The sequence below is a fragment of the Hesperophylax consimilis genome, chromosome 10 (assembly GCF_061612785.1).
Source record: "Hesperophylax consimilis isolate HC1 chromosome 10, BYU_Hcon_1.0, whole genome shotgun sequence".
Classification (NCBI taxonomy): Eukaryota; Metazoa; Arthropoda; class Insecta; order Trichoptera; family Limnephilidae; genus Hesperophylax; species Hesperophylax consimilis.
Window position 1 is genome coordinate 27,915,551 of NC_142845.1, and position 27,464 is coordinate 27,943,014.

Sequence of the window (27,464 nt, forward strand, 5' to 3'; positions counted from 1 at the left end):
TCGAATTAACGACAATTTTTCCTGACTTCTGGTATAATGATTCTAACATTTTCAAACATCTAAATTCTTTACAGCCTTGTCATCAGGGCATGTCCTGTGCATGTGCAATTGGAGCAGTTCGCTCCGGGCGCCGACTTGCCAAGGTGCCAACCATAATTATGACAATTGAGCCATTGAGGTTTATACTAGCGCCAGGTGCCGTTTACCTCAAGGCAGGCCCTGCGTATCATTTGTATTAGCCTGTCAAAGACAGTAAAGAAAAAGGAGGTTAAAAATAAAATTACTATTTCATTTCGTGAGCTAAGTTTTTTTATTGGTTATTATTTATTTCAGATATCAGGGAGGGGTGGTCCAGTTTCGCGATTTCTTTACAATATAAGAGATTTTGATAAACAATCAACACAGTAATCATGGGGTACATGTTATGTGTGTATTTTATCTTTAAAAATTACTGTCACATTGTATATAATGAAACGTTACTTTTTTGAAAAAAATATATTTTTTAATTTTTTTACAAACAATGTTTTTTACTTTGAACCCAAGTTTTCAAAGTGAGTGTTGTGATAAGGGTGTTTAAATAGTTTTTTTTTGTGCAAATACGTTTAATTTTTTAAACGGTGATGGCTTATCTAGTTAAAATACAATCGGAGATAAGTATTTTACCTTGTCTTCTTAGATAGGATAGCCATTAACATAGTGAACAATAGGTATGTGAATGGTGAATAAAACATGCTTATTTTGTTTACATCTGTATAAACAAACAAAATTTCGTTTACGACTTTAAATACTTATTGATAACTTATAATTTAATATTTTTGAACACGCATGCTAAGAATATCATGTTTAGATTGAGCAATTTTATTTAACTAGACTTTGATTCTGCATTATGATAATAACTCAAAATTGGAGGTCAATTCATTTTATCATAAATGCCTTAAGTTTGATGTAAGGTTGAAAAATGGATCTTAAAATTACAGTTATTTAGTGTTCGAACGTTTTACCCGCTGAATTCTCGTGATTATTCTCTTTCATGATTTAATTTTTACTGCTGTCTTTCCAATAACATTCTTACAATTATCCATAAAAACGTTGCTGCTCTTCAAAATTCACCTGACGACGTCTTTATCTCCAAAGCGCTGGATTCCCTCCGCTGTGATATTCACCTGATGACGTCTTTATCTCCAAAGCGCTGGATTCCCTCCGCCGTGAAATTTGAAAATTCTCCAGCACATTTACAGTCAATCGTAAACAGCACAGGGTAATATTGAGTTAGGTTTGTATATATTTTTGAAGTTAATGTACTAAAACTCATGACGCTATTGTAGGTTCGTCCTACAATATATCAGACAATGCATCTTGCATCTTCAGCGCCGCGACATGCCGAGTCGGTAGAAATTGATTCATTCTGATATACCAGGTTTAAGATCTTTCAACTTTAGTTGATCAACTAAACTCGATACTTTTGAACCCGCTAATACTGATTGTCGTCAATTCAACTTCTCGAGAAGTGCTTCCATCTTCTCGTAAAATATTAAATTAAATTGTTATTGTAAAAAAACTTATAAGTAACTCAACGGTGTTCTTATTTGTTTTAGAAACCACATTTTAACACATATTAGTTCAACTAACCAAATACTGTCTTCAACAACTCATCGTCTATTCTGGGAGTACAAGTTCGTCTTTGTCTCTCGCGTTTTTCGTTTTTAAAATCTTCACTGATAATCGCTACGCTATCATTATCAGAACCGCCGTTGCTCGAATGTGAAACCACATTCTTATGCTGTTGTCTTCTGTCCAAAGATGCAGAAGTATTAGAAGTAACAGACAAATTTTTCACTTTCCCCCTTTTATCTTTTCCTCGAACACTTACCGTATTGTTTGCTGAAATATTGGCTCTGGGCTCATCGCTTTTGCTGGACTGGTAATTTTTCGCACCATTCTTCAATTCATCAGAATATGTGAAACTGAGTCCAGATGAGAAAGAAAGCGGAGATATATCCTGGTCTTCTGGTAGATTTAGGTTAACGTTAGATGAATAAGAAATGGGACTACGGTTTCGATTAGAAGAATGAAGAAATACTTTGGATGACGAAGATATAGATAGAGGATAACGATTATTATTAGAATCTAATGATATATTCTCATCATCTCCGTATTGATCATTGGAGAGGCCATCATCAGAGTTTTCATAATCCATGTAAGCACTATTTGTTGTGGTTTTTTTAGAATAGTCCATGGTTTTGCTTGATTGTGTCAAAGGAAAGTTGGGTCGCTGGTAATTCGGTCTTCCAATGGGTAACGATAGGCTCGGATTTGGTAGTCGAAATCTGTTAATCAGAAAAATGCTTTAATTATTCAGGTAAATGAATATTACAATAAATTAAGAGCATAACATAAGAAGTCCCTTGAGGGTGTGTTTCGTGATCAAAATATAAGCCCAATTCGGGCCTATGTTTAAATACAAAACTGCGTTTCATCATGATTACGAAATTGAAATGAAATGGCGATATACAATTTTAGGCAAGTGTAGGAGACATATTAAATGGTCTAAGGCAGTGGCTCATTTGTTTCCATTCAAATTTATATGGCAAGTACTTCTTCTTTTGTTTTTGATTTTATTTTATTTGTTAAGGCAATGAACTACGTCGTGTAATATTTTGAATCGAGCCGCTATAAATAACACACCTTATGTAGATGACGATAAGGCTTAAATTTCCGCTTCACACCATCCACCTGTTTTGATTTATGCAAGAAAAAAAACATGGCCAAAAAGTGCCATTTATTTTATTTTGTGGATGTTCAGGCATAAATATTTGAATGTTTTTCCATCATTTTATAAATAACTTAATTTACCACATCAAACAATAAAACCATAACCGAAAATGAGTTCGTAAGTAGGAGATTTTGAACTTTAAATCAGTTTTCATAGGCCTATACATAATTTTTTTTGGGCTTATAAAAAGACTTATCTAAAAAATACTCGATTATTTCAAAGGCCAGGATGTATTCTACTCGCAGTATTTAATTAAAGCATCTGAAACATTTCTAGGTGACCACATTTTCAAATCAAAAACATACGATTTTAAATTACTACGTAGTGCATCGCCTTAAAGAAAGAAAAACATTACCGGGTTACGAATAACCTGACAATATTTGAAAATCTCCTACTACCATAACAGTAAGATCAAAATGTTGCTTGTGTTGTGATGAAGGACTTAGCCAGCCGAAGAATCGAACACACGACGCCTGGGTGGGACCCAAACGCGATGCCCACTCAGCCACTAACCGGTCAGGTGATTGAGAGTATTGACGATTTTAAAAATAATTATGTGAACAGAATTTTAGAGATGGGTGTTTTTAATATTAATTGTTAAAAAAATATATATATATATATTTTTTAACAATAATTGGATAAAAGCGTCGTTTTTGTGAAACATCACCTCATCCACTGCTGATAAAATGCTACACTAATACTACACTCGGCGCGTGTTCTGACATCATATGTACCGACTGGAACTTCATTGTAGGGGAGACCTAGGAGAGTTGTGACAGAGTAGAGTTGTGACAATGACGATTTCTCCCCACCTATAATAGTTAGCGAGATGGCAACAACGCTCGTTTGTCGCTCTAGAGAAGCGCTACTTCACTCAGTACACGTACACGCCGGTGGCGCACGAGAAGCGGTCGCGTAGTTACGACGTCTGCGTGCAAAAAAAAGCGAAAAGTAAGTTTTTATTAAAATTTTTGATTGTATTTATAGCATGTCTTATTACATGTGCGTTGTTGTGTTATCTTTTCTTAAGTTGTATGGTTATTTAAGTCTCAAAGCGTTACATTGATATTTTGTGTTTGCATTGTGTTTAGAAAATATGAATCATTATTCGGACCAAGTCGGAATTTTGAGCACCTAGGAGGGTTGTGACAGCATGTCACAACTCTCCTATTTGACTTAATTTTTCTGCTGGGTTATTTCGACACTTTTTAATTAATTTGCGATGTCTGTATATGTGTTTATGCATTAGTGTATTAAGGTCAAATCTTGCAAGTACAGTCCGCAATAAAATCATGTCTCTTAAAATTCATTTTCGATAAAAAAAATATTTCTTCTTGTGGTGTGATATTGCATGCTAAATGACTACTTTTTCGTTACAGAATGCCTAATAACTACACACGAAAGACTGATAAAGGCACTGGTAGTGTCGAAATATACGAACTTGCCTTTGAAGAGGTTACGTTAAGAGGTTAAAGTCTAAGAGATGCCGCGTCCTCTTACAATCTGAACTACATGTCTTTATCAAGATATATTAAGAAGAAAGTTGATTATCAAGCAAACCCAGTAGGCGAGGCTCCATCTATGGGTTATACCAGTCCGACGATATTTACACAAGAGGAGGAGAATATATTAAGCAACTATTTGCTAACATGTGCAGCAGCTAATTATGGACTGACAACAAAAGAAACTAGAGTCATTGCATATAAGTTAGCCAAAAAATATAATAAAAAATTCCAAAGTCATGGGAGGAATATAAAAAGGCAGGAAAAGTGTGGCTTAAGCTATTTTTGCAACGACATCCCAATTTATCTTTAAGATTGTCTCAATCTACTAGCATAGCTCGCGCTACCAGCTTCAATAAAACAAATGTGGCCACTTTTTTTGACAACTACACAGGCGTCTTAAGCAAATATAAACTTGATGATGCAAAAGATATTTGGAATGTCGATGAGACTGGAATAACTACCGTCCAAAAGCCTGATAGGATAATTGCGCGACGCGGAGAAAAACAGGTCAGTGCCATGACATCGGCAGAAAGAGGGACCTTGGTCGCACTGGCTTTAGCTGGAAATGCAATAGGTAATTACATACCACCTATGTTTATATTTCCTCGTAAACGATTCCAAGAGCATTTCATTCGGGACGGCCCAATTGGTTCAGTCGGAACAGCTAACGGATCAGGCTGGATGCAAGAGGATGATTTTCAAGTTTTCCTTGAGCATTTTAAAAATCATGTTAGACCATCAAAAGAGCAAAGAGCTCTGTTGCTCCTAGATAATCATGCCTCGCATACAGCTCTAAAAAACATTGAATTATGCAGAGAAAATTGCATAATTTTGCTCACATTTCCCCCACACTGTACGCACAAGCTACAGCCACTGGATCGTGCCATTTTTGGACCCCTTAAAAAAGCAATTAATACAGCTTGTGACAATTCGATGCGAAGCAATGCCGGGAAAGTCATGACAATTTATGACATCCCATCTATAACAAAGTCTGCATTTGATGTAGCAATCACTGCAAGGAATATCAGTGCTGGTTTTGCTGCAACTGGAACATGGCCGTTTAACACAAACATATTTGGAGAATTGAAATTTCCTGCCAAGTCAAGTCGCTGATCGTCCCAACCCAGAACTAGAGCAATCCATTTCAGAAATTTTGGACAATCCAGCAGAAAGAACCATAACTCCAAATCTCAAAACCGGCACAGTTGATAACGTTGAAGCAAGATCCATTACTCCAGGTGCATCTATAGATCAGACCATGCCATCTAGCAATTCATCAGTTGTTAACAATAATGCCAATGAACCTGTTGCCTCCACGTCTATAGCCCTTACCCCAGTTCTGAATAATAATGCCATTGAACCTATTACATCCACGTCTACAGTCTATAGCACAATTGTGAACAATAATGCTCATGAATCTGTTGCCTCCACTTCTTCAGCACATAGCCCAGTCCTGAACAATGATGCTAATGAACCTGTTGCCTCCGCGTTTACAGTCTATAGTCCTCTTGCCACTGTTTCTAATGTGTTCTCGCCAGAATTAGTTAGACCGTTGCCAAAAGCTCCGCCACGAAAAAACTGCCAACCAAACAGACGCAAAGTCAAATCTGCTGTGCTTACTGACACACCTAATAAGGATGAAATAGCTGCTATAGAAGCCAAAAGGAAGTCGAAGAATGTGAAAAAGCGTGACTTAAGCGACGATAAGGAGAATCCTAAAAAAGCCATGAAGACTAGTAAGAAGAAGAGAACAGGTGATGACGAAAGAAATGCCGAAGAAAATAATTGTGTTTGCTTGGTTTGCCTTGAAGCCTATGCAAACAGAATATCGAATGAGGAGTGGGTGCAATGCCTTGAATGCAAAGGCTGGTCACACGTAGATTGTACTGGAGGCGAGCTGCAATACATTTGCCATAATTGCCTATCAGTCTAAATTAAGATTTTTGACTGTTTATAATATGATTGATCTCAAAGCCATGCCATAATTACTTATAAGATATAATTACTTGTTATGGGAATGCCATGTGTTGTTTTTGTTGGTACTGAATGTACTAAAATATGATTACATTACTTTTTGCAAAAAAAATACATTTTTTATTTATTTATAATATGTGTAATGGTATTTTTTATAACTTAAATAGTCTAAATACAAAGCTGGCACAACTTACCTCGGTACCTGTCACAACTTACCTCGGTGATAGGGGAGTTGTGACAGAGGGACTAGTTTTTCTTTTTGTTGATTTTCTCGGAAACTGTAATGCTTTTATTAATTTTGATAATTGTTTTGGAAAGGGAAGGAATGGTGCTACATTAGTTCACAAAGGTCATAACTGTGGAACGTTTATTGAGCGAGATATATCCCTTAAATTGAAAATTGTCACAACTCTCCTAGGTCTCCCCTACGTAGGATTGACTGATATCGGACCACGTTGTTCTAAACACAACATCGCAATTTTACATGTTTCACCAAGTTTAACTATTATGGTAGTAAAATAAATTGAACTAAGAAAAAAAAATGTAGGTGAAATGGATAATGTCATAAAAGCATTTAATAATTATCTCTTTTATGCCTACTCACACTGGGCCTGCAGTCTCTTGAGTTGTGGTTTGGGGAGGCGGTGTTGAAGAGTTTTTTTCGATAAGTTTTCGTAGTGTGCTGAAAACAAAAAAAAATCAAAAAACTTAAATTTCATAGTCATTGTTTATTAAAACAGTTCTATAATGAACCATCTCCATCACAATTGATTTTGGGATAGTGAGACCTAAAGATTTGTCTTTTCTAGTAAATATTCAGATCACAACAACGCAATACTATAATACCATCTAGTTTCAAATACAGGGTTTTCCAATAAGAGGTGTTATTTTGATATTCAAAGAAACTTTTCCCGTAAAAGATCAATGGTTTCGTTGCTTGTGTGGCACGTAGCGCCATTTTGTTGAAAGTAAACGTTGTCCAGATCAATATTATCCAATTCCGGCCATAAAAAATCATTAATCATCTCTCGATAGCACAATCCATTCACCGTAACTGTGTCTCCAGCCTAATTTTCGAAAAAGTAAGGTCCAATGACTCCGTCGGACCAAACAGTCACACGTTGAGGATAGAAAGGCTTTTCAACAATAACTCTTGGGTTTTCCGAGCCTCAGATGCGACAATTTTGCTTGTTGACGAAGCCACCGAGGTGGAAATGGGCGTCATCACTCAAGATGATTTACATTTGATTCACTCAAGTGAATTTTAATAATTTCAATGCGTTGCTGAAGCATGTATCGTTCCATTTTTATTAATAACGTAGTTTCTACTTGTCAAATGTCAAAAAATGACAGCTTCAAAAGTAACATCTACCGAAATAGCGGGCTATTCAAAATAACACCTCTTATTGGAAAACCCTATAGATGGGCTAAAATTTAGAAAATATTTGTTACTAATGTAGTTTTCAGGTCTCTAGATATACTAGATTCTTTAAAATCTAGTTTCTGGAGGAACTAGATTTGACCAATAATAAAGAAATATATATTGTTGAACTTGGACAACTTCAGAATCGAACCTTCCCTACATGTTGGATAGTGTTTAGATTATAATTTTGAAATATGAAGATAGATGATAACCCTGATAACTTATCGTACCTTTCTTTTAGGCCTAATTTCTCTTCCAAATACTTTTTCAGAGTATCAGCGCCTCCTTCTGAAAATCGAATAATGACAAAAAATATGATTAAAATATTATTAAACCATTTATATTTGTACATCATATTTAAACATCTTCGCCGATCTGGAGATGGTGTATTATGTCTTGAGATTTAATCTAAAACTTCTTCAAAAGAATCGAAGATACTGGCAAAAATCACTGTTTGAGAAAACGACAAAAAACTTCATTTTTCAAATTCAATTGTATTTCGTGTTGATATAAAATATAATATCAAGATGTGTTTTCATTTAAGAATATCTTTTTCATTTAATTTTCTATGGCTTGATATATTCCTGCTGGAGAGGTAAAAAGATCTCCCTCAACCAGTCTCTCCAAATCCATCCCGCCACACAGTAGGTGGGCAGACGCATTTGCCTCCAAGACCTAGATAATCCTCATCCCATGAATCCGGGCACCCCTGCTAAGTTATCAAACGTAGCGAACCACTTGGGGTAACCTATGGCAGAGGTTTTGGCAAACCAATAAATGATTTACCTCCCAAATCTGTACAACTAAACAAAACTGAAGAAATACTGAAAAAGTTTGGCTCTTACCAGAATTCAAAAGTGCCTCCAAAAGATTCGTGGTGATCTGAGGATCATTTACGGCATTCTGTAAACAAATATAAGTTATCTCCCGTATCCATGCTGAGTGACTTGAATAAGTCCAAAGTTATTATTTAAGCGAGAAATGAAAATCAATCTTGTACAAGGTACACTGTACACTATAAGACTGTCAGAAACGTTATCTGAAGAAAGTAAGGAATAGCACAGCTTGTTTTTCTAAAAGTTAAACAACACCAGATTTTAAACAAGGGTTACTACGTTATAATATCGTATACAAACCTCTTCCACAGCCTTTCTGAGGGGGGTGGCGGTGCTGGCAGTTGGAGATTCAGTCTGTACAGGAAACGCTGGTCTTGGAGCCTTTCGAACATATGTCATGGTGGATTGAGTGGGTGGTATTGTAGTTTTTGGTGTGGTTGTGGAAATCGTGGTTCGTTGGGTGGGAGGTATTGTTGGTGTTGTTGATCTCACTGTTGTGGTTGGAGTTGTTTCGATTCTAGCAGTAAGTGTAGATGCACGTATTGTATCCGTTGTTGAGGAGGTATCCGTAGGTAAACTGTACGTTTTGAACATATAAATTTGATTTGAGTTTTTTATTTTTATTTTTATTTATTAACATTCAAACCTGCTTAACTACTTATGTAGTTTGTCAGCAGATACATAATGACTACATTTTTTCAATAACATGATACAATGGTAAACAGTATGTAAGTATGTATATTGTTGATGATAAATTAACAATAAAAATAAGTTGGTTAAATTACAGAATTGTATAAATATAAATATGTAAAAAGCAGTATAAGCCTCATATAACAAACAAGCACAAATGAATTTAATGTGAACAAATGAATATAATCAACAAGTACTTCTATGGTTTTAATATACATAAGGTAATACAAATTTATAACGATTTTCCATTTCCTTAGAATGTAAATTCCAATTGGGAAAACAAGGTCTTCAGTAGGGCATCAATATAAATCCTCAGTATCTAATAGCCATTTCCTTGGATTATATTTGACTTTAGCTGTAAAAACGTTTGTATTTTTAATTGTCATTGGTAGTTTATTAAATATTCCTTAGAATAAAAAAATAAAATTTTAAAAGAAAGACAATCATTCCCGGGTTGCGAATAACCTGACAATATATCAAAATCTCCTACTACCACCACAGTAAGTGGAAAATGTTGCTTGTGTTGTGATTCAATTCAATTCAATACCCAACATAAATTCAGTTTTACGATGTGATGGAGGACTTAGCCAGCCGAGGAATTGAACACACTACGCCTGGGTAGGACTTAAACGCGATGTCAACTCAGCCACCGACCGGTCAAATTGCCTGTATGAAAAGTACGATAGCCGCGCTGGGACAAAATTTCAATTTTGTAGTTAGTATAAACGTTTCCTACCTTCCAGGATTAACAAAAGGAGCCATAGGAACCTCAGTTTGGGGTCTTGGGGTGGATGTCTGAGGAGAAGCCGCTGCTTCCCTAAAAATAAATAAAATCCAACATAAATTCAGTTTTACGATAGTAATTCCAAACATTTTTAACAGCCTGCTGTTCCAATTCCAAGTTAAAAGATTACCTGATACACCTCTTCGGCCATAGCATGTTTATGGTTCCATGATAACTCAACACAGTGACTATTCAACACACCTTTAAAAAGTGATATAAAAAGTCATTAAAAACAATGAAAATAAATAAATTTAAACCTAACATAACCTAACCTGCTTTTCCCAGTTAATGAAGTTTTTGTTTCATCACTTTCCATGACTTTATAAAACTTTTTAAAAATGTGATGAATTATCATTTTGATGATTTATCCGATCTCGTCATATGCCGGGACCGCATATGTGAGTGCTGCATATTATCTACGAATTTAAAAAAAAAAAAAATATGTGCGATTTTGACCCTTATGTATAAGGAATTTGTATGAAGAACAAGGTCACAATCGCTTGGGCTATTCTCGTTCTTTACGCAGCAAATACCGGAATGACTTCTAGCTTTTCAGATTTTTTACAAAGAATTTTTCTGTGGAATGCCAACGAAATATGTGCCGCGTTTTTAGTGTCAAAGTGTCTTCTTTCATTATTTTTGATATAAATTGACTGTGGAAATAATAGATTTGAGGTATCATCAAAAAGATCTACATTATTTTGATGTAATTTTTATAATATTTCATCACCCAAGAAAAGTGATGAAAATTATCTTCGTAAGAAATGTCAAAATTTTTACGTCATAATGAATAATTTTATTTTTAGCATTATTTATTTACAGGTTTCTTGTACAAAATAATATTATTAGTAACAACAGTTGTATAAACTACCGAAATATGGAAGAATTGTTATCATATACTTATTTAATGCGACACAAAAAAAAATTAAGTGGACACTTGACGTTTGATTTTGGAATTAAATTGAGCTTGGAATTTCCTGGCACACCACAGGACCCATTGTTATTGGAAATAACCAATTTTTCCCGTAATGTTAATTGCTCACCCAAGACGCCTCGTGAGTGCATTTTTGTAGTATTGATCAAGTAATACTATCGGCTTTGGCATGTCCCCTGGAAATTATCCATTCCAATGGACCAAACATGACTCCTGTGATTTTAGTTGCTTACCTGATTCTGCCTCGTAAGTAAGTGCATCCTTTGCAGCATTGATCAAGTGATACTGTCGGCCATGGCATATTCCTTGGAAATCATACATCTAACGGACCAAAGCATGATTTCTGTAATGTTGGTTGCTTACCTGAGACGCCTCGTGAGTGCATCTTTTGCAGAATTGATCAAGGGATACTGTCGGCCATGGCATGTTCCTTGAAAATCATCCAATTCGATGGACCAGAACATGATTCCTGTAATGAAAAAGGTTCATGAAAACGTTTTTGAATGTAATTGTTAATAAACAAATATCTACTACATTGATTTTTTTATTTCTGTTACAATGTAAGCACATATTTTATTTAAGAAACAAGTAATTGCAACTGAAAACAGGATAGCAATTTAGGTACATTTAAAAATCGTCCATACCAAAAAATAAGCTAGAAACATTACGAATCAAATTTTCACATCATTAAAATTATTAATTAAGTGAACTTGATTATAAAAAATGGCACATCAAATTATACCAAATAAGTTATATTATTAACACATAAGAATAATGCCGTATAATGGCTATGACATCTCCAGTACGTGAAATATTAGAGGATGATCGGGGTACTGTCATTCACTCATTCTGCATAATAAATAAGTGTTTATTAAAAACATCAATTATATGCCGTTATTCGTTTCCAAGGTTTAATGAAGGATTACTCAATGGTTCGTCCTTAGGACGAGTTTTTTGTGCAAAAAAGTCTACCGGAAGACTAGCATGAGTCCTGCTGGCAGTACGTGATTTGTAAGAAAATATTTCCTGGTCCTTCCGCCAGTACCATGATCCTGAGGGTGCCCGCCACCCGTAACGAATTGCGGAGGTGCGCACGCACTGATATAATCGAACGCCATGGCGTATCGACCGAGGATCTGTCGTGGATTCTATGCAGTATGAAAGAGAAAGAAATGTTCTTTATTTTCGTGCAAATTTGAAGCTTATTTTACACAGGATAGTGCAGCTATAAACGAAGAAGCTGCGTCCTTCCGGAAGAACTTCAGGTCCTGCTAGTAGAATATCTGGCAATCTATCATTAAGGATATAGTAGTTAAAAATGATTGTGATGTTTATTTGCATTGGGTATCTCAAAGAAAAGTATTTTACCTCCAAGTCCCTGATCAGCCGCGTATTCTGCCTTCCTTGCAACACTGCCCATATCGTCGTAGCCTACCCACTGGTCTCCCTTGTGGGCAAATGGCCCCATCGCTCGAGGATTAGGATCCACCACGGCCCACTCTTCGGGTTGCCCCATGGAGTCATTCTTTGGCATCAGTTTGGCGCATATCTAATCAGATAAATGCATATGAACACAATGTGGAAATCATTATCCTAAGAGTAATTTGAATTATCATTAAAATATTTATAACAAACTTATTAGTATGGCAATTGTTGCTTTCTTACTTAATTGATCTTGAAAGTGCTACACCCAATAAATCTAAACTTTCTGGTTCGTCTGTGTAATTGACACTCAAATTTAAAACAAAATTCAATTATTCATTTGAAGTCACAGCCGAAATTAGTAAGGCTCCGTAGTCGAGAAGTAAGGCTCTCGGCTAGCAAGCCGAAGGTCGGGGTTCAAAACCCGGCGTGCGCAAGATTTTATTTGTGTTATTTCACAATTTATTCATTTAAAATAAAATATAGTATCCAGTTCCAGAGTGGAAGATACTCTCAGTATCTCTCAATCGCTCTGGTGTAAGACTACCATTCAGAATTTAAACAAGGCTTGAAATGGCTTTAGCCGTGCTTGGTGACCAGATATCTTCTTTCTCTCCCCACTATCTTCAGTCTCACGATTTACCCCAATTGGGGATGCCATAGTCTCACTGGCTCCAGACGGTAGGGAGCAATTGGGACTATTGTGCGGTATTTACATTAAAAAATAGTATGTATCATTATTACCTCATAATAAGCTAAAATTCCTAATTCGTCAGTAAACGGTCCTTTCTCTCCGGGTGCTGTGGCATTTGAGCCAATTGCAAATACATTAGGGTCCTGAAGAGTATAGGAGTGTCCATAGGTCGGAATTCCCAGCATGATCTTTGCTCTATCTACGCCTGCACTTATATAGTACTGGACCGTGTGGGCCTGGAATTATGAAATGTCAAAGATATAACTTACTGCTTAACCACTCGAGCTATGGGTGTTCGGTTTTCGATTTGGTCATTAGATTTTTTTTTCGAAATACTAATTTCACAATTTACACATTTAAAACACAAAACATTTTAATTTCTAATATTGTTACAATAATACATAGTAAACGGCATAGAAACAAAATAGTAATATCATAGAGTGTATTATAATACAGGATTCGGTAACATTATAAAATATAAAAAAATATTATAAGCAATAAATATTCATGCAAATTGAAAATATCTCCGGAGTAAAAATAAATGCCGCCGACGAGAATTGAACCCGCACCTTCTGATGTCCGGTCAGGTGCTCTGAACCACTGAGCTACGAGCTTAGCGTATTGGACAGCAGAAGGTGCAGGTTCAATTCTCACAATTTTCACTCGGGAGATATTTTCAATTTGTATAGATATTTGAGGCGACTAATTATTTCTTAAAATAATTTGTTATCCTTTGTTCTATGCATAAAAAACCTTGTCTTTTGAAGCTGACACTTAGCTAGCTGTCTACAAAAAAGCTGAAACAGACATAAGCATTGTAAAAAAGTGGTTGGATACAAATACGCTCACATTGAATGCCGAGAAAATCAAATACATCACATCAAGCATTAATATTACAGGTCAACTTCATGACGATGCCTCTATTAAAATACACACATGTTTGAATTCTGAAGAATGTTGTCAGTGTCCTTACATTGAGCGCACTGCTCAGATAAAGTACCTCGGCCTCACCATTGATCCATACCTTAAAGGAATCTTCACACTCAAATAATTGCAAACAATATAAGAAAAACCATGCACTTCTTCAGAACGATACGAAACTTCCTCAACTCACAACACTTGAAAATGGTTTATTTTGCACTCTGTCAATCTATTATTGAGTATGGTATCATAGCGTGGGGAGGTGGAACTTCATCTGCACTAGACTCAATCATAAAGGCACAGAAAACGATTATAAAAATAATTCTTAGGCTTCCTCTAATTACTGACTCGAACTTAATCTTTAATATTATGAATGTGTTTGATGTTCGGCAGACATACGCAAAAACAATACTCACTCACCTATACACAAATATACATACATACTACGAAAAAAGATCTAATACTCGCTGTACTCGCAGCAATAACAAAGACTTACTGCAAATTCCTGTAACGCACACTACTTTTGGTCAACGAAACTTTAGATATCTTGCGACAATATTCTTCCTGATAAAATAAAAACATGTCATTCAAAAAAAAATTTCAAAGATAGCGTAAAAAATTGTAGGTATATTATTAGGACTATAAACGAACTTGGTAAATGATGTATTGATATTGATGCTACCTAACTATTGAGTGTTCGTATTTTTATATAATTGTAGGTACGTTATACTACTATAAATAAACTTGGTAGATAGCTGCCTCAACACAGGCTAAGCCTAGTGAGGCGGGCTATCATAAACCTTAACACATAACTACATTAACATTTCTATTATTTACATACCTACTGTTTATAAATTACTTTCCGTTGATAAAATTATATACTCATCTAATTTATAAACCAATGTACACAAAACAGTCTTTCGTGTATTTCTATAGTTATAGTTTGAAAATTTGTCACAATAAAGATATTATATATATATTTTTTAAATATACTTTACTTCCGATTTTATGTCCGGGTTAAATCTTCCCCATAGGAAAAACTAAACCCTTCCACACACTTTTCCACAAATGATCATCTAGTCAATCAAAATTATGCAAGTGCATTATATAAGCAAAAAAAATACAAAACAATACAAGAACAACACGTCAACTCACCAGAGATCAAATGGGAAAATAATTCACCGACTCCAGATATTTTCATATCAGAGGGTTCGGCTCGGTAGAACTTCTAACAGGGCCTATAAATCCTACTGATCCCTCAACTATTCAGAATGACCGACTTTTGCATCTTTATATATAAATTTTTTGATAGATCTAATACGCCTAAATTTTTAATGAGAAGAGCTAGGTATAGTGCCAGTAGCCGAAATAACGAATGGTAATATTTTTACAGTCTGAGAATGCCAAATTCTTTTATTTCATTTCCTAAATCTGTGTATTTTCTTATTTTTTCATTAACAGATTTTTTAATATTACAGGAATTTAGAATAGCGACATCAATGATATTTTTTTTTGTTATTTGTTTTTGGGGTATTATGCCGTGTTGCGCTAACTCCTTCTTTAGCCAACGTTTCGGACAGCATTGCAGTGTCCATCATCAGGGCAGATGTCTTATAATAAGACATCTGCCCTGATGATGGACACTGCAATGCTGTCCGAAACGTTGGCTAAAGAAGGAGTTAGCGCAACACGGCATAATACCCCAAAAACAAATAACAAAAATACTTTTGGCCGTGAAAATCTTAAATCATATATCAATGATATTAGTTATTTTTTTTAAATTTTGTCATGTAAAACTATATCGGGTCTATTATGACTAATCGTTCGGTCTGTTAGTATAGTTTTATCATAATATATTTTTAAAAATTCGTTTTATTATTATTATTATTACTTTATCATTTAAAAAAAATTATTATTAAATATAAATATGGTTCGAAATGAAGTTACTGCATTTTTTAAATGATGTTACGAGGGTTCAGTTTTTTTTAAATATTTTTTTTCTGGAGTAATACCAAATTAGTTATTTTTTTAAATTCTTAGACTATCAAAATATTTTATCCCTTTGTAAATATAACTAGTGTGCATTTGTTGGGTAGAAAATAGAGAAACTTGGATGTTATATTTAATGTCGCAATGATGAATTAATGTTTCAATACATTATCATTGAGTAATTTTAATATTGATTCTTCATAGATGTCTTCAATTTTTGGCAATTTTGAAAATTTCAAATAATCAAACTTGAAAATTTTGGACAATATTTCTGAAGGGAACGTAGGTTGTTTTTTCAAAAATAACTCTAATAATTAGACTTTGTACCACCTTTACAGGGTTTACAATTTTTATTATACTATCCAATAATTTGATTAATATCATTCTTTAAAATATTATAGACTGCTTACTGCAGTTTTAAGACAATGAATCCACGTGGATTTCACAGTTTATCTCATATTTATAGATATCACATAAATTTGTAATACCTAAAAATATATGTAATGTTGTAATTTTTGATAATACATAAATTTGTAATACCGAAAAATTTATGTAATATTTTTAGGTATTACATAAATTTGTAATTCCGAAAAATTTATGTAATATTTTCAGGTACTACATAAATTTAGCACATTATGCAAAAAATCGTTCTAGTGGTTAGGAACCAATATTCTGAATTTCTACCGACAGAATATATCATTATTATAATATATCAATATATCTTATTGAACAATTTAAGTTGGTAGCTCTTAAAAAAAGTATATATTATGTTTTTGAGATGATCTCTATTCAGATGCCAAGTTGAACAAATGATTATATGAAATTCCCTCTATAGAAAAATATCGCAAAGTATGCTCCGAAAATTATAAAAAAAATATAGAAAACACATCTTGTTCTGTAATTTGACATGTTATAGGTATGGAATAATTATGCAACTTGACTCAGATGTCAATAGAGTTTTTCTCTATTTTAAATAAAACATGCTGTATTAAATGTTTTCGCTTACGCCTATAAAATTATTATAATCTTTTATGTGCGCTCTATCTATCATTCGTATTTACACACCTCTCTTCCAAATCATCTCCGCCATCTTCTTCTTCTTTTTGAACGCTTATAACGGAGCCTTAATGATTCCTATTCTGCAGGTGATTTCATCCATAATTCTTTACTTCACCATAAGTAGATAACTTTACAATTTTATTGATAGCCCTTACCTTTTACAAAATATTAATTTCAGATGTCTGTTAAGAGTCACATCTCCGATCACATTTTATATTCCTATGAGCAATTCTAACTATATATTGAAGATGTATTTATTAGCAGAAGCTGAAGATTATGCTCAGACATCGATTTGTTTAACACGAACACCACTAAATTAGTAACATTCTTAAAAAATTACATTCGGTCGAATATATCGGAAAACTTATTATGTTTTTGATATTTTACTTCATCACATTTCCTCTTTTTTTCATCCAGTAATTTGCATTGAAATGAAAAAATAAGTATAAATACTTGAAAGAGTTGAATTGAATAACGTCACTCTCTCTCTCTTTGTTATTATTTATACCCACTCCATGTTTAAATGTAAACTTAGAATTAGTTTATATTATACTAGCTGACATGTACCCGACGTTTCTGCGGGTTATCCTTAGTAGATAGACACTTACCATGGCGGACTTTTCTGTTGGCCTTTTTAAGATATACAATTCCGTGGTACATTATTTTAATATGTCTCATGAGGTTTAGCCAGCGTTAGCAATGTAGTGCCCGAAAATATATTTTTACGACTTGGTTATAAAACATTTAGTTTTCTCTACTTTCTTTAAATATAATATGAATGTTTATATTATATAAAATCGTTAAATTATTCTTACCAGATTTAGTGTGGCATCTGTGTCGGTTTCAATTGAATACAGCGGAGAGTGGTGATTAACCATCGGCTCTATGGATGAATGATAGTCGTATCCTCGGATGCTCATCCAATCGACGTATCTAGAAAAATATTACACGAATCTCGTTGTAAACTCAATAATACATCAATACAATCTTGACGCCATCTTTGTTTGAAATGGTGAACGCATAGAGCTTACAAATTTCCATAAAATTTCCGAGGATGCTTGAGAACTTTAGAATCAATAGACTCTATGACACCCAAACATTGTGAAGCCAGGTTTAGAGCATCAAGCAAGCAAGTTCTCCTTACGTAGAAGAAAGCTCTGAAGCGAGTGGCGTGAACCAATCTTAGAGAGAAGCCTCTGCATCTTTGTATGATATATGTTTGGGTATATTTTCCATAACTATTATTTACGATTTAGTTTAATCTTTACCTACCCCTGTACCCATCCGATTCAGGATACCACCAGGATACGGAGAATACCAGTCAGTACCTTTTCTACCGCGCAACTGACCACAGGTTGATTCCGTGTTGTTTTGAAGTGACGTGGAGTTTTTGTGCTTTAGAGAGAGGTAACATAAAGGCTTCTAAACAAAGTAGGGCTTTTCAATATTCTGGTGGAATTCTCTCACAGTTCAATTCAGTTCCCCTTTCTATTATTTGTCCACGAGAAACTCGCGGCCCGAGACAATATACAAGAGCTATTGAAACAATACTAGATCAACAGATCAGATCAGAAATCTGCCAAATAATTAGACAAAAGACGTACAAAATTTCCACTATGGAATGGAATTGTTATTATTATTACTAAAAATAAAATAATTTTATGATTGTAGGTAGGTGTACCTACTATATCGCGTGTCTGAACAACAGTCGCAACTAAAATTCAGAGCAGATCCGAGTTTTAGATTTACTGAACCAGAGTTACAAATAGACACACAACCGAAATAAGTATTTTTCATAATTTACCTTGAAATTTTAGGAAGGTCGTATCCTCTTTCGATTTTGACCCTATCTCTAGGTAATGTAATGGAGACCGATAATCGTGGCATGTCTGTCTCTTCCATCTCGAATGCTTCTCTGAATTCTTGCACCAGCGTGGCATAGTTGTCTCTGTCTGCTGAATCCGCTCCTCTTCCGAAAGATGGCTGTCCCCAGTCAAAATCCAGACCGTCAAATCTGTAGTCGCGGAGGTGCTGGAAAATCAGGTTATAAGATGTAATATATATTCAAGATTTCTTGGAAGGCCTCAATCCGCGAACAACACACAGCGTTCAATCGTTACTTTACCCAACGAAAACTTAATTACGTATATACATTTTAAACGATATACTTTGAACCTATGGTAACTACAAATGTCGTGACAGTGGCAATTCACCGTGGCATTTCATGACCTATATCACTAATTTTTCGAAGAAAACTTCTTCTAACTGCTTTTCACTTTGTGATGGCATTATTTATTTTTTATTAAAACACAAATAACTTTGTTTACATCACTTTATTTCGATACAAAATCTCAACATGTTTCATGAACCAAGTTCACTTCATCAGGAGCACAGGTATACTTGTGCTCCTGATGAAGTGAACTTGGTTGGTATGAAGTTATTTGTGTTTTACTAAAAAAATAAAACCTATATCACTCTTGAAAGTGATGAAAAAACCAGATTTATTAGGTGAGGTTATAGGACAGTTTTTTCATCTTTTTTAATAACTATTCAAATGTGTGTTGAATTGCTACTGTCCTGAGTTGCAATGGAACTGTGCACCTATATGTAAGATCTACTTAAAAATAAAATATTTTCATATAATATGTTTTTGTTTCTTTATTCCTTCAATTAATAAAGTTGTTACAATAATACACAATAAATGGCATGAAAACAAATAGTAAAATATATTTTTTTTAACTATATCCACGCCAACGAAGAGAACTAGTTTTTGAGTTTTGTGTAATAAATGTATAATAGTTCAGAATGTGATAACATTAAATAATACAAATTGGGTTCGAAATGAATTTACTGAAATTTGTTAATGATATTACGAGTGTTTTTTTTTTTAATATTTTGACTTTTTACTTGAAATTATTTTTTTCCAAGACCATTAAAAATATTGTATACCTTTGTAAATATAATTATTATGAATTTGTTGTATAATTATTATGTTTTGTGGTAGAAAATTGAGGAATTTGGATGTTATATTTATGTCTTTATGAATTATGTTTTAATATTTGTAATAAAGAGTCTTTTTTTATAGGTTTCTAAAAAATTTTAAACTTGGAAATTTTTAACAACGTTGCGTAATGGAAAATAGGTTGTTTTTTTTTCAAAATTACTTCAACTATTAGACTTTGTACCACCTTTACGTGGCTTATAATTTTTTTTCATTTGCACCTCCCCAAGCAATAATTCCATACTGAATTAGCGCGTAATATACTTTTTTTAAATTATATAACTTGTTTATATTTCTTGATCTAATAAATATATAGGTAAATATATTTCCTAATATTTGGTACTATTTTTAAATACTTCGTTATTAAAATGTTCGTTATAATCTACGTCTGAATTACCCTGCAAAAGGCGTATTTTATTAAAATATCTTTTGCCTGGCTAAGACTAATTATTTGTTTGCGCCCGTACATATGCAATATGAATACGAATAAATGGTTTTGTCCGTATAAGAACTCAAATCTTTCGAGCAAGGCATAAGAATACAATATTGGTTAGAATCGTCGATATAATATATTGTATTTGTATGCCCTTCTTGAAATATTTATGTTTTTATACAGACAAAACTATTTATTCATATTTATATTGCGTAAATTTATCATGTTGTAAATGAGCTACAATTTGATTCGGCTTGTATATGGGACCTTTTTTTGTACCTTAAATTCACCAAGGGGACCTTACAAACAAATATTTTTTTTATTAATTTTTATTGAAATCATATTTAATAATATAATTATTAAGTTCCGCAAATATTTCTTGGTTTTGGTTATTGTTGCCGCTGTTTCGTATTAATCTATTGTCACAATTATTATATCAGTAAATCGGTTTAACCGGTAATAAATCATTCTAAATTGGGAGGAGGTAAAATAAAATCATATAAATAAGTCGTCTAAACGTGGTTATAACCACAGTTTAAAAATGGCTTTGAAAGCTGAAACAGCTGTAACAATAGCAAAAAATACTTGCAGAACATAATAATTATAGTATTAAATTTGATTTTAATTAAAAATTAAATGGAGTTCTACGAATTAAACACAAAAAAAATTAAATAAATAGCTCTGAATGGCCATTTGTGTTACTTCTATCTTTTTACCTTGATCATGTTATCAATGAGCTTTTTCCGCCTGTCTTTATCCTTTCCAATAAACGAAAAGGTTGCGGATCCTTCATCTGTTCCTCCTATTGCAAATATTGTCTTGAGGTTCGGGTTGACTTTCTTAAGCCCAGTGAATGTTAAAAATCCATCTAGTTAATAAAAAAAACAAAATTTCTTTATCCATTAACTGTCACAACTACTAATACATATTCGAAAAGAACTCATGGTACCCTTAAATTTTGCCTTGAAAATAATGGTATATAATCATAGACCAGCCAATCCGGGAAAGGAGAAAAACCCATGTTGCGAGGAGAGTGGGAAGTGGCGTGACCGTTTTCTTTTGTATGATTTATCAATAAATGACTCTGACAGCATACAGGCAACTCGCATAGTACTATCACCATTCAATCCTCGAAAATAAAATCTGCATACGAATTTCGAGCTTGTTTCCAAAATTAAATATTTTGCTAAGACACTTTTACAAATGTGTTATAATTAACCCACTTCACTCATTTTTCATCGCTACGCCAGGCGGTTCGTTTTGGAACGAACATTCAGATCCTGCGCAGAAGTCCTATAATGGACTGCCCTGCAAGCCTTGAGCTTCCTTTGGCGAAATTTACTTTACGCAGGATTTGGTTATTTCAATGTGAGCTTTTCGACTGATTTCGCACATTGACCTCTATTCAAAGCATTCTCGAAATTCTCGGTGACAAAATCATGGACATGTGATTTGCCCGCAGCACGTCGGAATGATACTCAAATTTATATGCTGGGGCAAGTCAATTTGGATGTCCCAGCATCTAATCGATTATATGCTGGGGCAAGTCAATTTGGATGTCCCAGCATCTAATCGATTATATGCTGGGGCAAGTCAATTTGGATGTCCCAGCATCTAATCGATTATATGCTGGGGCAAGTCAATTTGGATGTCCCAGCATCTAATCGATTATATGCTGGGGCAAGTCAATTTGGATGTCCCAGCATCTAATCGATTATATGCTGGGGCAAGTCAATTTGGATGTCCCAGCATCTAATCGATTATTATTTCAGTAAACTTTATTTCGTTTTTTTGAAACTTGTGTTGTAACGAATTTACATAGCAAAATGTCATCTCTACAAGGAATATTTACCTTAGCAATGTTTTTCAGAAAATTCTACTCATGACATCGTGTTCCGTTACGTTTGCCATGTTGTATTGTGTACCTTTTTTTTGATCCAGACTGAAATATTTTTTATGATTTTATGAATTATTTTTCAATTAAGTACAATTATTTCCAATTCGAGACTCACTGTTATCAATATCCTGCGTCTTAGAAGGTCGGATGATACTCTCCTTGGTTATGCCCCCAAAGGCGTAGAGCAGGTGTGTGCAGAGAAAGGGATTTATGTTGCTGGTGGGGTAATTACCCGCACCAGACCTCGTCACAGACCAGTTCGTGTAGTAGCATAAAACCTTGGCTTCTCGTGGTTCCGTTTGGGCCTCTAAACATATTAAAAAACATTAGAAATTAATATTTAACTTTATGAAAATATAAAATGCAATGTGTGACCATCTTAAGATAATGTAGTTCACAAAGACTGGGGAATTCTCAGCGAATTGGCAACCCTGATGTGGATGTTGTATACCACAGATATATTACTCACATAGACTGGTTGTAATGTCAGAATCAGCAGATTCAGTCTTACTAACCAAACAGTGTGTTTTAATGTGATGGTGTTTTATTCGTTTTTAAATGACAATTAATAAATTCTACGTATAATAAATACATAATAAAAAGTATGTATTCAGAATCAGCGTTTTTCGATCTATATATATAATCGCTTCGTTTCAACCACATTTTTAATGCTGTGTTTGAAAAGGGCCAATATGTTTATATTTTTAAGCCTTAATATTTTTCACTGGAGTTCTTTATTGAAGACACAAGTGGAAGAACGGCTTTACCTCCTTAAGGTCGTTTTCCCGTCCAATGCATGTTTAATATACTTACGGCATGCCTTAATTATCACCACACAAAAATAGTCACTACGTAGTCAACATAAATATGTCCCCACACGCAAAAATATCAACACGCCTCCCAATTTGCAACTATAAACAATCCCCACTTATTCTTACCTCACTTTTAACCGATTGCCTTTCGTTAAAAGGAGGGTTTTTGGATAATAGTTCATGAGATTGTATTTATTATTAATATGATTCAGTTGTGTAGTGAAATAGCTGATTAGCAAATAAAACAAAAAGACAAACATAGAAAACCAAAAATATCCAAACATTTATCGACTGTGTATTTGTAAAACCCTTCAATCCACAGTTTTTGGGATTGTTACATTTCTGAGGTTATATATAGAATGACATGTCTTCAAAGTACAACATGGCAGTGTTGTGGCAAGTATTTTTTGCTGATTGAGGCATTTTTAATTGGAAAAATTATTTTTGGTTATATAAGGATAAATAATAACTCAACCCTTAAATCTCTTCTAATCAATAAGCATAGTTTTACATCAAAATTAATAAAAAGGAACAACCTCTTTCATATAAACTTCAATGTTTTTGATTATTTTAAATGAATTTGTAAATATATTATTATCAACTCCTGTAAAATTTTCTATTTGTGGCTTGAAAGGTTCTATCAAACCCCAGTCGACATGTATGTAAAAACAGTTCAAAATCTTTAATAGCGATTATCTCAAAATTCGCTTTTTCATGTTTTTTATGTCCTTATTTATTGTTTGATTTAGAATGTATCAATAATGTTTTATATCCTTATTTATTGTTTGATTTCGAATGTATCAATCATGTTTTTATATCCTTATTTATTGTTTGATTTCGAATGTATCAATCATGTTTTCATGTCCTTATTTATTGTTTGATTTCGAATGTATCAATCATGTTTTTATGTCCTTATTTATTGTTTGATTAAGAATTTATGAATCATATTTTTCTTATCGTAGCTATCTGGGAATAGGTACATAAGAAACTTCTACAAATAAAATCGCATTTTTAACGTTATGTGTACGTGAACGCATACCATTTACATAAAATTTTCTTAAATTAAATTTCGTATTCATTCTCTCGAGGTTGTAGTCTTCTTTTCAAATTGAAGCAGACTGAAGAAAAATATTGTCTTTATTAATTTTCAATGCCAAAGACTACTAGAATATAAACTTTTTTTCCACATTAATAAACTATTGAGGATTACATTTCACCATTTTTTTTTTCGTTTTTGTTTTAATTTATATCTGTTTTTTATTATATCTATTAAATAAATTATGTACATTTAATTCTCAAACGAGAACTAAATGCCAACTAAATGTCTATATACTCGTACCACATTTTTCACTTCAAAAAAACTCAGGAATCGTATGTTGGGAACGTCTTGAGACACATATGAAAATATTCCATAAAGTTTCTTAGAATTATGAATAATATTTAAAGAAAAACTGATTTCTCAGAAACCAGCTAGATTTATGGTTAACTTATCAATTGGATAAACCTATAATACGGATGTCATAAGTTCTCCTGCTTATTTTCTATGTGGGAAAGTAATAATTAGTCATTTCATTCGTAATTAAAAGTTGGCTAAACTATTTTTATATCAAAGATAGAGTGCATTTAAAGACGAATAATTCAAACTAACTAACCATCATGTCGTTTCTCCGAGGAATATTCAGAGAGGGTAAACCGCCACACGTCTTTTGATCTTCTGATGTTCTGATGAAGCAACGACTCCTTTCTTCGTCTTCTGCTTGATATCACCCGAATCAAGTATTTTATTCACTTGATCGTGTCGTCTCTTTCTCTTCTCTCTAGCTACATAATGTACTGTGTAAGACTCGAAAGAAGGCTCTCTAGTTTTTCTGTGTTAGTCGACGACAAACATGTATACTTGTACATGGTTTATTTTATCATTTATATTATTAACAAAGTTAGAGATTACTTATTTTGTAAAAAGACCGGAAAAGATGACAATTTTCCGTATTTCGATTTTTTAATGTTTTTAAGTATTGGATTTTTTTCAACTAAACGTGTTTATTTTTTCACAAGGGAATACGTATACACGCTAGGAGGACAAGGGTATTTCATAACAAAATAGTTATTAATAATTTAAAAATAAAAACATGTTGCAGGAATTTAAACAAATAAGTTTCATGTTATAAAATAATATTATATTAAAAAAACTGTAAATTAATAAATAAAGTATAATGAGTTTTTTATTCTTTGCTATTTAAATAAATAAAATTATTATTTTTGATTATAAACTAATGTTTAATAGCTTAACTTAAACTAATGTTCAATAATCGAGCTTAATTACTTAACTTAAGCTAATGTTTAATAATCCAGTTTAATAACTTGACTGAAACTAATGTTTAATAATTTACTAATAGTGCAGCTGACTGGCAATTAGAAGTCTGCGGGTTCAATTCCCGTCGTCGGCATTTATTATATCTCGGGACATTTTTTCAATTTGTTTGGTTATAATAATAATTTATTATCTAAATAAACATTTAAAACTCTAGTTCCCTTTGTATGCAGTAAAGCTCAAGGCATTTATCTATCTATCTACGAGTACATAAATGAAAATGTAAATGTTCGTCTGTTCAAAATCATAAATCCCCGAAAGTTCTACCTAAATTATAGAGATGTTACCTGTAACAGGTAAAAACATGCTTTTTTGAAAAACAGCGAAATCTGTTGGACGTATAAGCAACACGCAAAATTATTGCTCTGTCTGCACAGAAATACTGTGTCAACGCATGGCGGGGTACAGCAAGTAATAAATAAAGTAATTAGAGGTATTGCAAAATTTGTTGTTTGAGAGTCTACCTGTTATACAATGGCGTTAAACAATTGTGTATTATTAAAAGATTGTTACAATGAAAGCAACGAATCGTGCAAACAAGAGATAAAACAATAAAAATATTAATGTAATGAAAGAATGTATTGAATTAAGCACTTTTAACGAGGTTTTAATAATTTTATTATTATTCTTTCCTTGAATACATTTGCATATAATAGTAAGAATTATAGCTATATTTCTGGTATTCCGTAAGTCAATAAGTGTGCTGGAGTTACTTTTAATCATTATAAATTATAATTCCTTTACATCGGTAATTATTTCACATCTTATAGACTGGTTCATTAAAAGTCATGATGACTGCATGTCGGAAAATGGAAATAAGGTGCGTGCATTTAAGACCTTATAAATGTGCAATTCTATGCTAGCATTTGCACATTTTGCAGTATCTCGTTGACCTTAGACATACACCATTTGCATAAGATTACGAATGGCATGCCATCTTGTGTAGATAAACATGTTTTTCAAGTTCATAAGACCTCATAAAACAATCCTTCGGACAAAGGAGTTTTTCATATAAAGCTCCGTTGCTATATAATATGCTTGGAGAAAATATAAAAACTATAGGTACGTTAAATTCATTCAAGAAAATGGTCAAAATCTCCGTACTAGCTGAGAATGATGATTTTGGATCACCCATGTTGTCGCTTATATCATAATTCCTTGTGGAAGCTCTGTTTCGATACAATCCTTATTTACTTACTGCGCATGCACTTATTTACTTCTAAAATAACTTTTGGTTATTTATTATTATGTTACTTATTATTATTATTATCTACTTAATTATCGTATTAATATTTACTTTAATTATTGTCTAGCTAAAATACTTACTTTTTATTATAATATTATCTACTTACCTATCGGTTATTCTTTACCTTTTTTATTTAGTTATTTTTATTTTTTCTTATAATCTATTATTCATACTATCCATGTTGTAATTGTTAGTATGGTTACCCTGTGCTTGTGTCTGATAAGCCAGCACAGGTACCTTGTACTTTAGTTAACAGAAGAATATTATTGTTGCCAACTTACTTAATAATGCTTCTTTTGTTGACTTTTTTGTTTTTTGTTTTTATTTTTTTCATACATTTGTTACTAAAATTTTGTTTATTTTTGTCTACCGGTCTCGAAACGTCCGTGTCATAAACTTTTCTTTTTTTGTTTAAATTTAATTTAATGTTGTTATTATTTTAAATTTACATATATGTATTTTTTTAAATGATATTATTGTAAAGCTGCACATCTTGATACAGTAATGCCCTAGTGAGATGTGCAGAGTATGCTTTTTATGTAAAAACTGTTTTTTGAATTAAATAAATAAATAAATAAATAAATTTTCAAAAAAAAATCTTTTAGTCTACGAAACTAGCGCTTATTTTGGTGATGCTGTGTGGATGGTCTTTTTAGGGAAAGAAAGGAGAGGAAGTTTTGGGAAGGAAAAAGCTGTAGGT

At 33.2% G+C, this 27,464-nt stretch overlaps 1 protein-coding gene across 1 annotated transcript; it reads right to left on the bottom strand.

Moving 5' to 3' along the window:
- Nucleotides 1-286: 286 nt before the first annotated feature.
- LOC149420566 (uncharacterized) lies at nt 287-25,824 on the bottom strand. The gene is made up of 14 exons (XM_089636383.1): nt 25,806-25,824; nt 22,451-22,642; nt 21,155-21,306; nt 18,809-19,035; nt 17,820-17,937; nt 13,086-13,271; nt 12,288-12,468; nt 11,283-11,388; nt 9,938-10,018; nt 8,812-9,088; nt 8,521-8,578; nt 7,906-7,963; nt 6,857-6,934; nt 287-2,327 (listed from the first exon to the last, which is right to left on the bottom strand). Exons 1-14 carry the CDS (start codon nt 25,822-25,824, stop codon nt 1,625-1,627), a joined length of 2,436 nt encoding a protein of 811 aa, XP_089492509.1. The 3' UTR covers nt 287-1,624.
- Between the last annotated feature and the right edge of the window lie 1,640 nt (nt 25,825-27,464).

Bases quoted from the DNA above. Each gene is read 5' to 3' on its own strand.
- LOC149420566 (XM_089636383.1), bottom strand. The intron at 12,469-13,085 runs GTAATAATGATA...TTATCTGATTAG, and splicing joins GAATTTTAGCTTATTATGAG to ATATGCGCCAAACTGATGCC. The intron at 9,089-9,937 runs GTAGGAAACGTT...CAAAACGTACAG, and splicing joins CCTTTTGTTAATCCTGGAAG to TTTACCTACGGATACCTCCT.